A 14517-nucleotide genomic window follows, 5' to 3' on the forward strand; every position below is an offset into this window, starting at 1 on the left:
TGGGCACCCTTGGAAGGCCTGACCAGACCCAGGTTGCTGAGTGTCCCCTCCCTGCACCACTGGTGGGGACAGTTCCCCCAGCCTTGGCCAGCTCTCATCTGGGCCCAGTATGGGTCTACCACTAGGCCAGGCCTTCACTGCCTGCCTGCCTGTCTCCAGATGACCAGTGACAAGAGGTCTGTTTGGCCAGCAGTTCCCATGCATGGACAGTGACTGCAATTGACAGGGCACATGGTACAATTCCCTGTACACACGTCATCTCGTGGTCACTCTTGTACTTGACCTTCATAAAGAGGAAGCAAGGACACTGGCCTTGATGAAGCACCAGCTGTGAGCAAGCAAGCCCTAGGGCCCCCCTGAGCAAGGGCGTTGTTCCCTGTTTGCAGGTGAGGACACAGCCCAGTGCCTTCCAGAGTGAACGGTGGTGTCAAGGTGGAGCGGGAACCTGAGGACCATGGACGGTCTTTCTCCTCCTCCTCCCAGCGCCAGTGGGTCCCTCCCACCCTGTCTCCTGCTCCCTGGAGCGGAGTGCCTGTTCACTCTCGCCGAAGCCACCCACTCGTGAAGGGCACCTTGATGGGAAGCTGTGATCGCAGGCACAGAGGCTGGATGGGGCGAGGGTGGGAGCCCCACCTGTGTCTGGCAGGTTCACCCCGTGCCAGCTTCTCCTCGTCACAGCGCGTAGATAGATAAGGCATTCCAGCCTTAACAGCCCTCATTATCTGACCCAAATACCTCCTGCTGCAACTGAAGTCCACCCTGTGGACCCGGCCCTGAGTGACACGGAGGCCCCATCGCACACCCTGAGGGGTCAGGTAGGGGAGGTGCCCGGGGCCCACCTCACTGGCGCTCTGCCTCAATGCCCACTTCGAGAGAGACTCGGCCCTCAGGTGCCCCCCTCTCCTGAGCTGGGGCTGGAAGGATGGCGTGATGGATGAGGCGGGGCCACACCAAGCTCCGGCCCTGGAGCCTCTGTAGGCTGTGCCCTCTCCTTCAGGTGCCAGCTTTTATCCATGGACCCTGCTGTTGTGATGTGATCGGCCGTGAAATTAGGTTTGATGTCAGCCTTCTCCATTGCACTGTCAGAGGTTCCCAGGGCTGCTATCATGAAGTGCCACAAACCGGGTGGCTTAAAACAACAGAAATCCGTTCTCTCGCAGTCCGGAGGCCAGAGGTGCGAGATCCCAGCCTGGGCAGGGCCATGCTCCTGGTGGTGGCCGGACGCCGTGGCATCCCTCGGCCGGCAGCTCTTACCACCCAACCTGTCTCACCGCTCCATGGCCCCTCTGTGTGTCTGCATCCCAACTCCCCTCACACAGGACCCGAGTCCTATTGGATTTAGGGCCGGGAGAACCTGGCCTTAACTAAGTGACATCGGCAAGGCACCCGCTCACGCAGGGCACCTCGCCCTGGAAGGCACGTGTGGATGTCTGGGGAGATGGGAGAATGAGCAGGCAGAGAGCTGACCCTGCAGCCAGACTGGAAATGAAAAGCCCGGGCATCCAAGAAAAGTCCGGTTTGTGCTGATGATTTCTCTCTTTTCCTCTGCCTTCTTGTATGTTTTGATTCTTCTGTCTCAAATGTGAGTTCTCTCAACTTCACCGCCCCTCCTCCATTCTCACTTCCTGTTTCCTGCCTCTCATCTGAGCTGTTTCAGAACTCGAAACCATCAGGGCCGAATAAGAAGCAATGGTGAGACTTTCTCCTGCGCCCTGATGCCACACAGGTCCCGAGCAGCTTCCTGTGTCACCCTGGGGCTGCTGGGCATGGACCCTTGAAAAGTGCTGGCAGGGAGAGCCCCGGGGGCGTGATGCAGACCTGCTGTGATCCTCAGGGGCCAGGTAGCCCTTCTCACGCCCTGTTTTATTTCCACTTGTCTGCAGAGCAAACTCCTACAGAGGCACCTTGCAAGGCCAGCTCTGACCTTGGGAGCTTTCTCCTTCACCCAAGAGGCTCTGAGCTCATCTCTGACTGTGTCTCAGAAAACCAGCAAGACTAATAGTGCTAGGTGCTCACTGCCACCAATGTCCTCGCTAGCTCCTCCCATCACAGTGTCTTAGTCAGCTGGGGCCACATGCCACAGCCTGTGTGACTTAAATGCAGAAAGTTATTCATAGCTCTGGAGGATGGAAGTCCAAGATCGAGGTGCCAGTACCGTCAGTTTCTGGTGAGGATTCCTCTTACCTTTCATATGGCCACCTTCTTACTGAGTCCTCACATGGAAGAGAAAGCGAGAGAGTGAAAGTGAATGAGAGAGAGAGAGAGACAGAAAGAGAGAGAGAGAGAGAAAGTGAGTGAGAGAGAGAGAATGAGAGAGAAAGAGGGCTCTGGTGTCTCCTCTTGTAAGAGCATGGATCTTATCAGATGAGGGTCCCACCCTTATGACCTCATTTTACCTTAATCACTTCCTTACCCCTAATATAACCGCACTTGGGGTTAGGGTTTCAACCGACACATTTTGGGAACACACAGAATTTCAGCCCATAGCGTACACACTGTAGTGGAGACTGTTGAACCTCTGTTCATAGGACCACAGAACTCAGAGCCTGAGGTGAGAAAGGCCCCCTCCCTCCACAGGTGGAGAAAGCAGGCAGAGCTCAGCTCAGGTACCAACACTGAAAGCAGAGAGCATGGTTCATGTCCATAGAGACACTGGTTCCCGGGACAAGAAGCATGCTTATCCCGTGTGCTTGTGCATGTGTGTGAGCATGCTGGGTGTGTGCCTCTGCACGTACACACACATATGAGTGTGTGAGTGCGAGTATGTAGGGGCATGAGTAAATGTTCAAGCATGTGTGTCTGCATGTGCACACCTACATGTGAAAGTGTGAGTGTGTGAGTGTACAAGTGTGTGTGAGCATCTGCACAGCTGCATGCACATATCAGTGTGAGAGTATGGATGTGCATGAGTGTGCATAGGTGAGAGTAAAGGCGTGTGAGTGTGCACACATGAGTGTGAGTATGCATGAATATGGACATGTGTGAATGTGCCTATATTATGTATACATACAAGAGTGTGAGTGTGAGTATGTCTGTGTGCATGCATGAGTGTGAGTGTGCATATGTGTGTCCTTAAATCCAGCATCGCACCATGGAGGCTGCACTTAGAGTGAACCAGGATCTTTGCTGGATGAACCTGTGGCCGAGCACACCCAGGAGGTGATAGATGTGATGGCCTGGAGGGTTATTTCCTCTTCAGAGTGTTTACATGAAAAAGGCAGATGTGGAAAATCCCTACAGTCATCATGCAGAAAAATATGCCTCCATAACAACTGGAGGAAGAGACCCCATTGTCGATGAAATTAACACACACACACACACACACACACACACACACATCCTTCTTGTGCCTGTATAAGAGGGAGGTTGAGGGAGGGCCAAGCTAGAAACAGACTGTCCATTTTGAGGGTTTTATTACATTATATGAGTTTCAATATAAACAGAAAATATGTGTGATGACATTTATTTTTATTTATTTATTTTTTTAAAGTCAGATTATTCTTAATCTTTTTTAAATATATATTTTATTGATTTTTTAGAGAGGAAGGGAGAGAGATAGAGAGTTAGAAACATCGATGAGAGAGAAACATCGATCAGCTGCCTCCTGCACACTCCCCACTGGAGATGTGCCTGCAACCAAGGTACATGCCCTTGACCGGAATCGAACCTGGGACCTTTCAGTCCGCAGGCCGACGCTCTATCCACTGAGCCAAACCGGTTACTGTGTGATGACAATTAATGGAGAATTTCAAATTAGAATGAAGTGCCCAGCTGCTAAAATGTCTTGGCTTTGCTACCCTCTCTGGAGGCTGTGGCTGGATGTGCTGTTGGCTGGCACTGTGACCAGCCAGGGAGTGGAGTGGAGTGGAGCATGAAGGACTCGGCCTTTGGGGCCGACTCTCCCACTCGCTGGCTGTGTGGCCTCTCTGACCCTCAGTTTCTTCTTCTGTGCCGTGGGGCTAAGGGACCTGCTTCGTAGGGTCGTCCTGAACATGAGAGAAAATGGTGCACAGCACCAATTTCAAGTTTTAAAATGTATCATTACTCTTGATTTCACCTGCATATTTTATAGAAATGGCTATACATTATAGAAGCCAAAAGTTCTAAGAGATATGATAGAATGTCATCATAGAGAATCATCTCACATTTTTAAACATTGAGATTTCCCTAAATTACAATGTATTTTGTATTTATTCTGTTAGTGCTCATTAAATTTTGTTCTCTTGAATATTGTATTATAGCTTTAAAATGTATTCTTTTCCTATCGAGACTGTTTTTAACCTTCATTCCAGCACCATCGGGGTCGACAGTCGATCCTGCTCGCCTGGTTCTCTGTAAAGGGTGTTGTCTCCCCGGAGACTCGCGCTGAGCCCCTTAACTGCGCGATTATTTCTAGCTCCCTTTTTTGGTGTTCACGTCCTGGCATGTGTCATTTAGCCGTTAACCATGCGAACGCAGCAGCCAGTCATCTCAGAGGCTAATCCAGGGAGAATGGGAGACATAGCAACGCAGCCACGGTGATGCGGGCGCCAGGCTAGAAGCTCCCTCTGGAAGAACTGCTTGGTGTTTCACACACAGGGGACTTAGACTTCTGCACCTTCAGCCACGATGGGTCTCTGCTGCCCTAATTGGAAGTTTTCTCAGCAGAATTAATGAGATCTTCACCTAACGTTCAACGTCGTGCCTGGGTTTTCAGTACCAGGCACCGAAAAACAACCCACCAGGGGAACGAGACGGCACCCACCAGGCAGCATTTCATAGGAGATTTAAACCCGTTTCACATACAAGCTCATGGCTACTGACATAAAACGGAGATCAGCCATCATTCTGTCGCCCTCGCTATGGCTCCTTTAATTCCCGCGGCCTTTTGGGACCGCGTCCACTGGTGTATATCATACAGAGTCGTGGTCTTTATGGGGACAGGCTGTGTGAGCTGCCGCGTTGACCTGGCTTCACCTGTGTGAAGTTTTGTCTTCCTGCTGCTAAAAGCCTTCAGGCGAGCCTGTCACTGTGTGTGGGCTGTCACGTCCAGCTCTGTGGTAATTTACCCTACCGCTCTCCTGCGATGCTCACGTGACGCTTTTCCGTGTTAAATCCTGACGGGAGTGAGCATCTCTGGGACCACAGTGTCCTGGCCCAGGCAGGTCCTCCGGAGCCATCACTGGGTTAAGCTGAGGGCCGTTTTCAGGGCTTTTGATCTGTACTGTCCGCTTGTGGGAAGGATGCCTTTCTGAATCTGATGGACCACTTTGATTTGACGCTGTTGTCTCCTGCCAGTTCGCAATGATAAGCGTCAGAGAGTACTTTGTGCTTGATGGAGGGAGTCAGATTCGGGTCTGAAATGTGTTTCCTGCGTAACAACGAGATGGGACCCAGCGATGCAGCCTGGCGGGTGGGTACTCGCCTTTCCTCAAAGATGCCGTCAGCCTGGAGGGAGAATGGGCTGTGACATGCAGGCGCCCCCGGGGACGCGGCCGTGGCAGCGGCAGGCGCTAACGAGAAGGCATAAGGGACTGCTCCCTGGGAGCGCATCCTCTGAAGCCATTGCCACTGTCGGCGGCACAGGGAGCAGAAGGGCCCTCTCTCCAGCCCAGCGGCCCAGGCCCCTTTGTGCTTCTGCGCAGGAGAGGCCCAGAGCCGCCGCCACTGCCCGGCCATGCTCAGGACCCTCGGGCTGGCCCTGCTGCCCCTGCTCAGCACCGTGGGCTCCAGCCAGGCCAGCAGCTTCACAGGTGAGGGGTCCCGGCTTCACAGTGTAGGTGATGCCGGAGGAGGGAGCTCCCCGGGGGAGGGTCTCCATGAGTACGGGCAGCCCCGCTGAGAGCGGCTTGGAGCGGGTAGCATCTGTTCTTCTCACCAAACTTTCTTGCAGCCACAAAAGAGGTGGCATGTGTGCCTCTGAATCCTCTGGGGGCCGTGGTTCAAATGCAGATTCTGAGTCAATGGTTGGGACCCGGAACTGTGCATTCCCGCCGGTGGTGGGGGATGCAGGGCCACAGCCACCCCGAGAGGAGGTGCAGATGAGGTTTCTGAGCCTTGGGTCCTCGGCTTACAGAGGAGACGGCGGCCCAGGGGGTCGGGACTTCGCCCAAGGCCACACAGCCGGTGGAGGGCGGTTTCCACGGGGGACCTGACAGGGGGCCCTGAAGGGGGCTCTCCGTCCAGCTGCCCCTCACCTTGGGCTCTGCCAGCCCCCATTTCCTCAGTGGTAAGTGAGGACAGAGGTGGCCCACCGGGGAGTGAGGAGCTGAGTCGGGGCGCCTGTCCAAAGCCTTTGCCAGGCACAGGGCCAGCTGCTAAAAAACATTGATTTCTGAAGCCCCAGATTTCAAAGAATTGAGATCAGCAACCTTTAAATCATTGTCCTCCTGAAATCTGTCTCATTCAGCTGGGAACTCAAACAGGTCCATTCTGTTCCCATAATCAACTGCAGTTTGTTCTAGTATAAAGTTTTTGACTCATAAGAGGATTTTGGTTTAGTTGTGGATGTTCTTACTCGATTTCCCCTTTGGAATGGGTTTAATGTGTGAACCACGCAGCTCAGCCCAGAAGGAGCGGGACTAACGCAGAGCTAGAGGAGACCTGGGAGGTGTTGCGTGACCCCTCATGGTACATGTGAGGACCCGGGGACAGAAGCTCAGCGATGCTCAGAGTCCCCATCTACTTGGTCTTAGGTGCTGGATACAGCCTTTGCAGGCATTCATTCGGTTAATCCTACAACCCAGGGCATAGCTAGTACTTTACAAGTGACAAGACTGGGGCACTGGGAGGGCATGAAGCGGGCTCTGTACCACACAGCTGGTGATTGTGAAGCTGTGTGCACTTGGGTCCTCTGACCCCAGGGCCCAGGCTCTGGAGCGTGAAGAGGTCCCGTCTCTGAGACTAGAGCCCAGGACCCCCGGCTCCCACGCTGATGGCTCTCAAAGGGATTTATTTTTATTTTTTAAATATATTTTATTGATTTTTTTTTTTACAGAGAGGAAGGGAGAGGGATAGAGAGTTAGAAACATTGATGAGAGAGAAGCATTGATCAGCCGCCTCCTGCACACTTCCCACTGGGGATGTGCCCGCCACCAAGGTACATGCCCTTGACTGGAATCAAACCTGGGACACTTCAGTCCGCAGGCCAACGCTCTATCCACTGAGCCACACCAGTTAGGGCCGAAGGGATTTATTGAATGGCAGGATCTGCTAAGGGGTGTCTACTCCGGGCTCTGCCGAGCAGCCGGGCTCCGAGAGGACCCGGTGGCCTCCGGGAGAATGTAAACAGCAGAACCAAACAAGTCGCTCCCAAGTGCAGCTTCACAGGAGATGTGTGTGCGTGTGGCATGTGTGCTAACGACCAGCTGGGACCTTGCCATGACCAGCTGGGACCGGTGACTCTCTGGAGATAAGGACGAGGTGCCAACCACTAATGAAGGTTGGCATCTTGTCTCGGGTGAAGGCGAGAAAAACAAGATCCAGGTCCGCCTTGCCGAATTCTCCGTGCAGGAAGTCCTTGTGCCTTGTCCTGTTCGTCCATCACTTTCACGGCGGCCATTGTCCCTAGCCCCTCACCCAAGTCATCTCTAAGCTCTGGGCTAGGTGACCTTGGTCTCAGAGGCTGACTTCTCCTGCCCCACCCACCTACCACGGGGCCTCCCATCCCTTCCCAAAGCTTACTGTCGCCCACCCTTTTGGCGGAGACGGGCAGCAGGTGTCTCCACTCCCAGAGGCCCTGCCACCCCCAAAGGTGACAAGGAGGCAGCCAGTGGGGTGGGCTCGCTCTGGGGTGGGGTAAGTCAGCACTGCATTCACCCCAGAGTAAGGCTGTGGGCTCTCCCATCAGCCCCGGCCAAGGGCCGGCTCAGTCCATTTCTTCCCGGGGATCGCTAGCCCGCTGCGTCTCGCTCTCTGCACACTTGGGCACTGTTGTGAGGCAGACCGTCCAGGGGTGCTGCCTGTTGCTGGGGATGAAGATGATTTATGCCGCCATCCCTGAGTTCCTCTCCAGAAACCCAGCTTCTCCCTGAGGGTTGTACACTATCAAATGGAGCACCTACCCATTGGCTGCACAGTCTCATAGAGTTTGGCGCTCAGAGGTTGAGAATCTGAAAGTGTGAAGTATATTCAGACCTTGCATTCATCCTGCCCTGAGAGCCCCATGCTGGCTGCGTGAGCGCCCTGGGGCTGGCGACCTGAGCTCCCTGGGGCTGCCTGGAGCAAGTACCACAGGCTGGGAACTAAAACAGTGGAGATTTATTTCCTCACAGTTGTAGAGGCCAGAAGTCTAAGATCAAGGTGTCAGTGGAACTAGTTCCTTCTCTTGGCTGCGAGAGAAACCCTGCCCACCCTCTCCCCAGCTCCTGCTGGTTGCTGGCCCTCTTGGGGCTCCTTGGCTGGTAGAGTATCACCAGGATCTCTGCCTTCATCTTCATGTGGCCTTCTCCCTGTGCCCATTCCTGTCCCTGTGTCCAAATTTCTCCTGTCCTATTGGATGGGGGCCACCCTACTACAATTTAGCCTCATCTTAACTAATTGTATCTGCAAAACCCCTATTTATAAATAAGGTCACATTCTAAAGTACTGGGAGTGAGGACTTCAGCATATGAACTTTGGGTGGGTGTGGGACATAGTTCAGCTCATAACAGTCTCTGCTACGTGAGACAACAAGAGCTCCCTGGGCAGATGGGATGCCCCAAGGCCACAGTGTCCATGACAAAGAGGCACAGGACTGGAGATGGTAGTGGGCACCACAGGGTCAGAGCCTGGAGTGATCATGCTGATGAAGGGGCCATGGGCACAGAGCCCAGTGTCATCCTACAGCGGGCACAATGCCCTCATCTCTCAATGACGACAGTAACAGTCAGACGGAACTTGACCATCTATGATTCCTCATGTGTGTTTGAGATTTCTCTTTACTTATCTTCCATCTCATTCCTTAAAAGGGTGTGATTGCTCTCTGAGCCTGGTGCATAGTAGGCCTTCAGTATATAGTTATTGTGCGAATTGTTACTGATGCACTTCTCTTGTGACAAACTGTGGCTCATGGAGATTGAGATGTGCACAAGATTCTCCTGGCTGCAGGATCACAGAGCATGAAGCTGAAAATGGGCCCTGAGCCCTAGAAGTCTGACTCCTCCGTGTCTCCCTCCTGTGTCCCGGGGGCTGGGCACAGCGCGGTTCGGCCTTGTGGCTGCTCCGTGTTCTGTAGAGGACGGTCTCTCAGTGGGCAGGTCCTTGTTTACACTTTATCCCTTTGAGTTTCCGCTGCTGCACTGACTTCTCAGTGGGGCGGTGGGCAGGTTCCGAGGGTACCCGAATGCAGAGATCTTGTTTCACTCGCTTCTGCAGAAGCCAGATAACCCCTCACTTCGATTTGACTCTGGTGTTTGTTCTTTCTTTGGCTCCTGCATCCTCCCTGCTCCCTCGTAGACAAAGGCCTGTCCTTGCTGAGCTACCAGCTGTGCAACTACAGCGTGACCCAAAATGTCCAGAAAGTGGAGGCCGTCCGGATGTCCCATGTGACCTACGCCCCCTGCGGCGGGTGGATCCCATGGAGGCGGTGCCCCAAGACTATTTACAAGACCCGGTACATGGCCGTGGACGTCCCTGAGTCCAGGAACGTGACCGACTGCTGCCAGGGCTACGAGCAGCTGGGCCTCTACTGCGTCCTGCGTGAGTCCAGGGCTGTGGGTGGGCTGTGGGCCACTCCCCCACTTCCTTCTCCCTGGGCGTCCTGATGAGTCTTGGGATGGTTACTGATCACATCCACTAGCCCTGAACTTACTAGATCTTTGGGAAACACTGGTTCCTAACCTTGAGCATCAGGATCGTGTGGAGGGCTTGCCCAAGCACACATCACTGGCCCACCCCCGGCTTTGGATCCAGCGGGTCGGGGTGAAGTACAAGGTCCCAGGTGGTGCTGATGCTGCCGGCCCAGGGTTCTGGTTTGAGAACCTTTGCTCAGGAGCCGTGGCTCCCAGACCTCACTGCACACGGAAGGCCCCTGGGCAGCTTTAAAAACACAGCTGCCCGGGTCCTGCCCTTGGAAATTGTGATGGACTTGGCCTGGGGCATGGCTTGGGTGGTGGGATGTTTTTAAAGCTCCCCAAGTACTAACTCATAGCTGAATTTGAGAACCAATGTTGCAGTCACCTTTTCTTTTTAAAAGTGGTAGTGGATCCCTTTTTAAAATCTGAAATCCTAATCTGAACTCCAATATATGAAAGCGATGGAAGGGGTCCCCTCAGTACCCCCTACCTGCTCAGGGGCCCCAAGCCCTCTTACTTCCCCGGTGTGGTTTGGAAGGTTCTCGGGGCGGTTACCAGGGTGACCGGTGCGAGTGCGCTGGGCCAGTGTCTGAGGCCAGGTGGGCTGTGCTGTGTTGGGGTTCAGGGCTCAGCCTCTTGGCAGGAAGTGAACTTTCCAGAAGACCTCTTCCAGGGGAAAGGGTGCATATGTGAGTGTGTGTGGGTAGTGGTGATTGTTACATCTGAGTCAATACCAGATCTCAAATGAGTTTCTGAGCAGTCGGAGGTACCTCTGTCCCCATCCGTCATGGAGGGGACGTGGGAAGGGTGTGACTTCAGTGAGTGCCAACGGGGTCACCCTGAGTGGTGAGGGCTACCGTCTCCAGGGTGCAGAAGGCACCACTCAGGTGGGTCTGAGAGGGGATCCCACTTGATCCATCCTGGGCCCGAGAGGCTAAGGCGTGGCCATCACACCCCAGGGGCCACAGGATGTAGCCTGTGTCCTGCAGACCTGCAGAAGGCTGCGTGGGCTTGGCCCGCTGAGCCATGCCGAGCCCCCTCCCGCAGGTCCCCTACCCAACTCAGCAACCAAGGCCTTAAGAAGGGAAGAGCACTGATGGCACGTACGCTATTCCTCTCAGTCTAAGTGACTTTAAATTTTATTTTTAAACTCAGCACTAGGAATGCAGCGATAACTCAGACATCACTTTATTGAGGTGTATCTTTTTTCTATAATTACAAATATGAGTACACGAGCCATGTGGAAACTCTGGAAACAAAGACGAATCTCCCAGGGGACAGGGATGCCATTTCCCACGGACCTGCTCAGAGGGCCAGGCACAGGCATGTCCTGACAGCTCAGGGCTGTGTCTTCAAATGAAACCATTGTCACAAACACTGCCACCACCAATAAAAACCAGATAGGGCCAGCTGACCTCAGGGCAATGGCTTAGAGCCAGTTGCACATTCCCGTTGATTCTCTAACGGGGTGCTGAAGGGAGGGCGGGGCTATCCCCTGGAGATCCCGCCCGCCGGGGTGCTGGGTAGAAGGAGTCTCTTCCTGTGCTGACACCTGCCCCCTCTCCTCTCTCCGTGTCTTCAGGGCACATGCGCGAAGGGGTGGCCAGCTGGGCTGCTTGCCCTTGCCCTGGGAGCCCCTCTCTTCCTGGGGGGGCGGGGGTTCCATTGTTTGTGAAGACCTTGGGGCCCACGAACCTTGGTATGGAGCATCAGAATCCACAGAGAAAAGGCAGGTGTGGCCCTGTTCCATTTGTCTTCACGTGTGAAGGCCACACAGGTCAAAACCTGCTGGCTGTGGTCGGGGCTAGTGAGGTCACAGGTCCAGTGGTCTGGAGGAAGGTCCAGGATTGGCTGAGCCACACCAGCCCCGCCCACCATAGGGTGACCTTTCTGTAAGGGCTGTTGCCCTGCAGAGCTGAACAAGTCAAGTCCCAAAGGAGAGGAGGCAGGGAGGGCTGGTGCTCCTCCCCCACCACCTGCCTCTCATCTTTCTTCCCCGAAGCAAACCAGCCACCAGGAAATGACTCTCATGGGACATCAACCCCACTTTTAAAGTGTTAGCACCTTTAATTAGAAGCTCACCAGGTGAGAGTCCCATGGGCAGGGCTGCTCTGGGGAGTTACAGTAGAGGTGTGGCTAGAATAAGGAGAGTGGGGGTATGGGGGGGACAAGCTGAGCACCTCAGGGCCAGCACATGGGCAGCTGGAACTGCCCGTGGTGGAAGCATTTACACCAGGGGCATTGGCAGCACACCTCCTCCTCCTCCTCCTGAAGCTCCTTCTTCAGAGCCTGACTGTTCGATGAGCGCTCATTCGGAGCAGCCTAGCAACAGGCTGGCTCTTTGGAAACTGAAGCGATTCAGTCTCTGTAAGGGATCCCCCCACCCACTGGTTACTTTGCACAGGTTGGGGCAGAGGCCAGACCCTGGATGTGGTAGCTATGGGGACAGCCTGGGCATCTGGGGAGGACAGGTGGGCCTCCAGGTCCCCCTGGGCCTGGGGAGACTTGTGTCTTGGCAACCCAGGGCTCTCAGTTCACAGGTCTCATCTCCAGGCAGCAGGGAGACTTAGAGGAGCTTCCTCCTTTCCCCTCCCACTCAACAGCCGATTCACTAAAAAGGGAAGAGCGTTATGAGAACACAGTGACATGCCTTTCGGTCTAAATGGCTTTCGATTTCTGGAAACCCAGCCTTTGGAAGGCAATGATAACTCAGACATTATTTTTTTTTTAATGTATCTTTGTGCTAGCATCACAAAAAAGAACACACACACCATGCAGAAAATCTGGGACACAGAAGAGATCACAGGGCCATCACCAGTCAGCTGCCCTGCTCCCCAAAGCAGAGCCACTGTGAACATTCTCCTCTATCTCCATCAGGGCAGGCATTTTACGGAAGGGGGGTCACCCGGTTTGAGATTTTTCTGTAACAGGCTTTTACCACTTGGCAGTGTATTTGGGCCATGTTTCATGTCAATAAATACTGTCCTGCAGCATGATTCAACGGCCACATGGCATTACCTCACATGGATGTATCAGCATGTAGCAATCTCCCACCATTTCACATCTAGTTGCTTCCAAGTTTTCATTATTGTACATAATGCTGCCATGAGTGTCCAATGGTGCAAACACCACTACACACAGCTGGGTGTGGCATGAACTGAGCATCTTAGCCGATGCTAGCCAACTGCAGTGGCACCCTGGCTTCCCCTCAGCCTGCCTTCACCACGGGCCCATCATTGTGGCAGAAGGACCCCACTGCTCCCAGAGACTACCCCAAAATCCCCGTCCCCCAGGTTGAGACCAGGGCCCCTTTGGGGAAGGAGTTCAGCTGGGAAGTGGTGGGAGTGGGAATGACATTCCAGAAGGATCACATTTCTGAGCCCAGGCGGCCTCGGTGCTGCCACTCAGACAGAAACCTCTGTGGGTCGTCCCCTAGCACCGTGACGGACCTTGGGTTGCCAGGCACCAAGCAGTCATGTTTCATTGTCCGTATTGAGATAGTGGAAAGAGAAGCGGATTTCTGAGTTTCTACCAAGTTGGGATTGTGGACTGTACTCTTGGGCTCTCCGCGAGCACCAGCCCTGTGGGGAGGGAGGAAGGGAGTCCCCATAGCAGTCAGGGCAAGATGAACTCGAGCTGGAAAACACGTCTGTTGTGATTGACAGCCATTCTTGGCTGCTGTTTTTCTTGGTGGCCTATACTTTCTTTTCACTTAAGTAAACCTTTCAGTTTAGAATAGTTTAGATTGACAGACAAGTTGCAAAGGTGGTAGAGTTCCCCATACCCGTCAACAGGGTCCCCTGTGTTAGTGTCTTGTGTGACCATTGTATACACGTCCCCACGAAGCAACCCACCTTGGTGCACTGTTGTTCATTCGACTGCACACTATTTGGATTTCCCTGTTTTTCCTCCTAATGTCATTTTTCTGTCCCAGGAGCCACCTCACATTTAGTCTCATGTCTCCCTAACTGTAAGGCTGTTGGCGTTTAGGATGGGGAGAAAGCAATCCTTGGTTTTGGGCCCCACAGGGACGCTGGAACTTCTGTCCCAGTGGCTCTCTGGGTGGCACCACTTGCCCATTTTTTATGTCCCCAAAGCCAGTCCCCGTGTGGCAATTTCTCCAGGACTTTAGATATTAGAATGGCGCTGCCCAGACCTGGCCGTCTCCCTCGAGCGGCTGCCCTGTGCTCTCCTCGGTCCACAGAGGGAATGAGTGTTGGAGGCACCTGGAGGTGCGGCCTGAGCGGCTCACCTGGTTTTTGTTGCCGACACCACTAACTGCTAATTGCTCTCCCCCAGCCCTGAATCGGTCCGGGGAGTTTGCATCAAGACCCGGCGTCTGCCCGCAGGAGGGGCAGGGAGCATCCACCGCGCCATGTACCCTGGACACCGACTGCCCTGGACTTCAGAAATGCTGTTCCTTTTCGTGGGGCCACCGCTGTGTGGCTCCTGCACCCCAAGGTGGGACTGAGACCTGCAGCAAAGCAGGCTCCCGGTGAGGCAGCCGCCCGTGGGCTGGGCCCGGTCCCGATCTGGTGAAGGTCGAGGGGGGGGGGGGGGCGGGGGAGTGATTTCCAGGAACCTCAGCCAAGGTCATGATTCACGGGGAGTCCACAGCTGTGTGCGGGCACATCCCACTCGGTGCAACGTCTCTGCAATGCCTCTGACACTGACGCCTCAGGGAACGGAGGGGGAGGAGCGCTCACAGGCCTTCCTGGCAGAGCAGTGACCCGTTTCCCCAGTTGCCTGGGGCGCCCTAGAGTCA

The 14517-nt window shown here is 54.3% G+C and overlaps 1 protein-coding gene across 1 annotated transcript in view; it reads left to right on the top strand.

Moving 5' to 3' along the window:
* The first annotated feature begins 5656 nt into the window (after positions 1 to 5656).
* The window catches only part of UMODL1 (uromodulin like 1), a 52480-nt gene continuing 43619 nt past the window's right edge, over positions 5657 to 14517 (top strand). The window contains exons 1-3 of the mRNA XM_059686519.1: positions 5657 to 5732; positions 9415 to 9657; positions 14052 to 14213. Of these exons, the coding sequence (XP_059542502.1) occupies positions 5657 to 5732; positions 9415 to 9657; positions 14052 to 14213 (481 nt within the window). The remainder of the gene's footprint in view (positions 5733 to 9414; positions 9658 to 14051; positions 14214 to 14517) is intronic.

The sequence above is a fragment of the Myotis daubentonii genome, chromosome 3 (assembly GCF_963259705.1).
Source record: "Myotis daubentonii chromosome 3, mMyoDau2.1, whole genome shotgun sequence".
In the NCBI taxonomy this organism is placed as follows: domain Eukaryota; kingdom Metazoa; phylum Chordata; class Mammalia; order Chiroptera; family Vespertilionidae; genus Myotis; species Myotis daubentonii.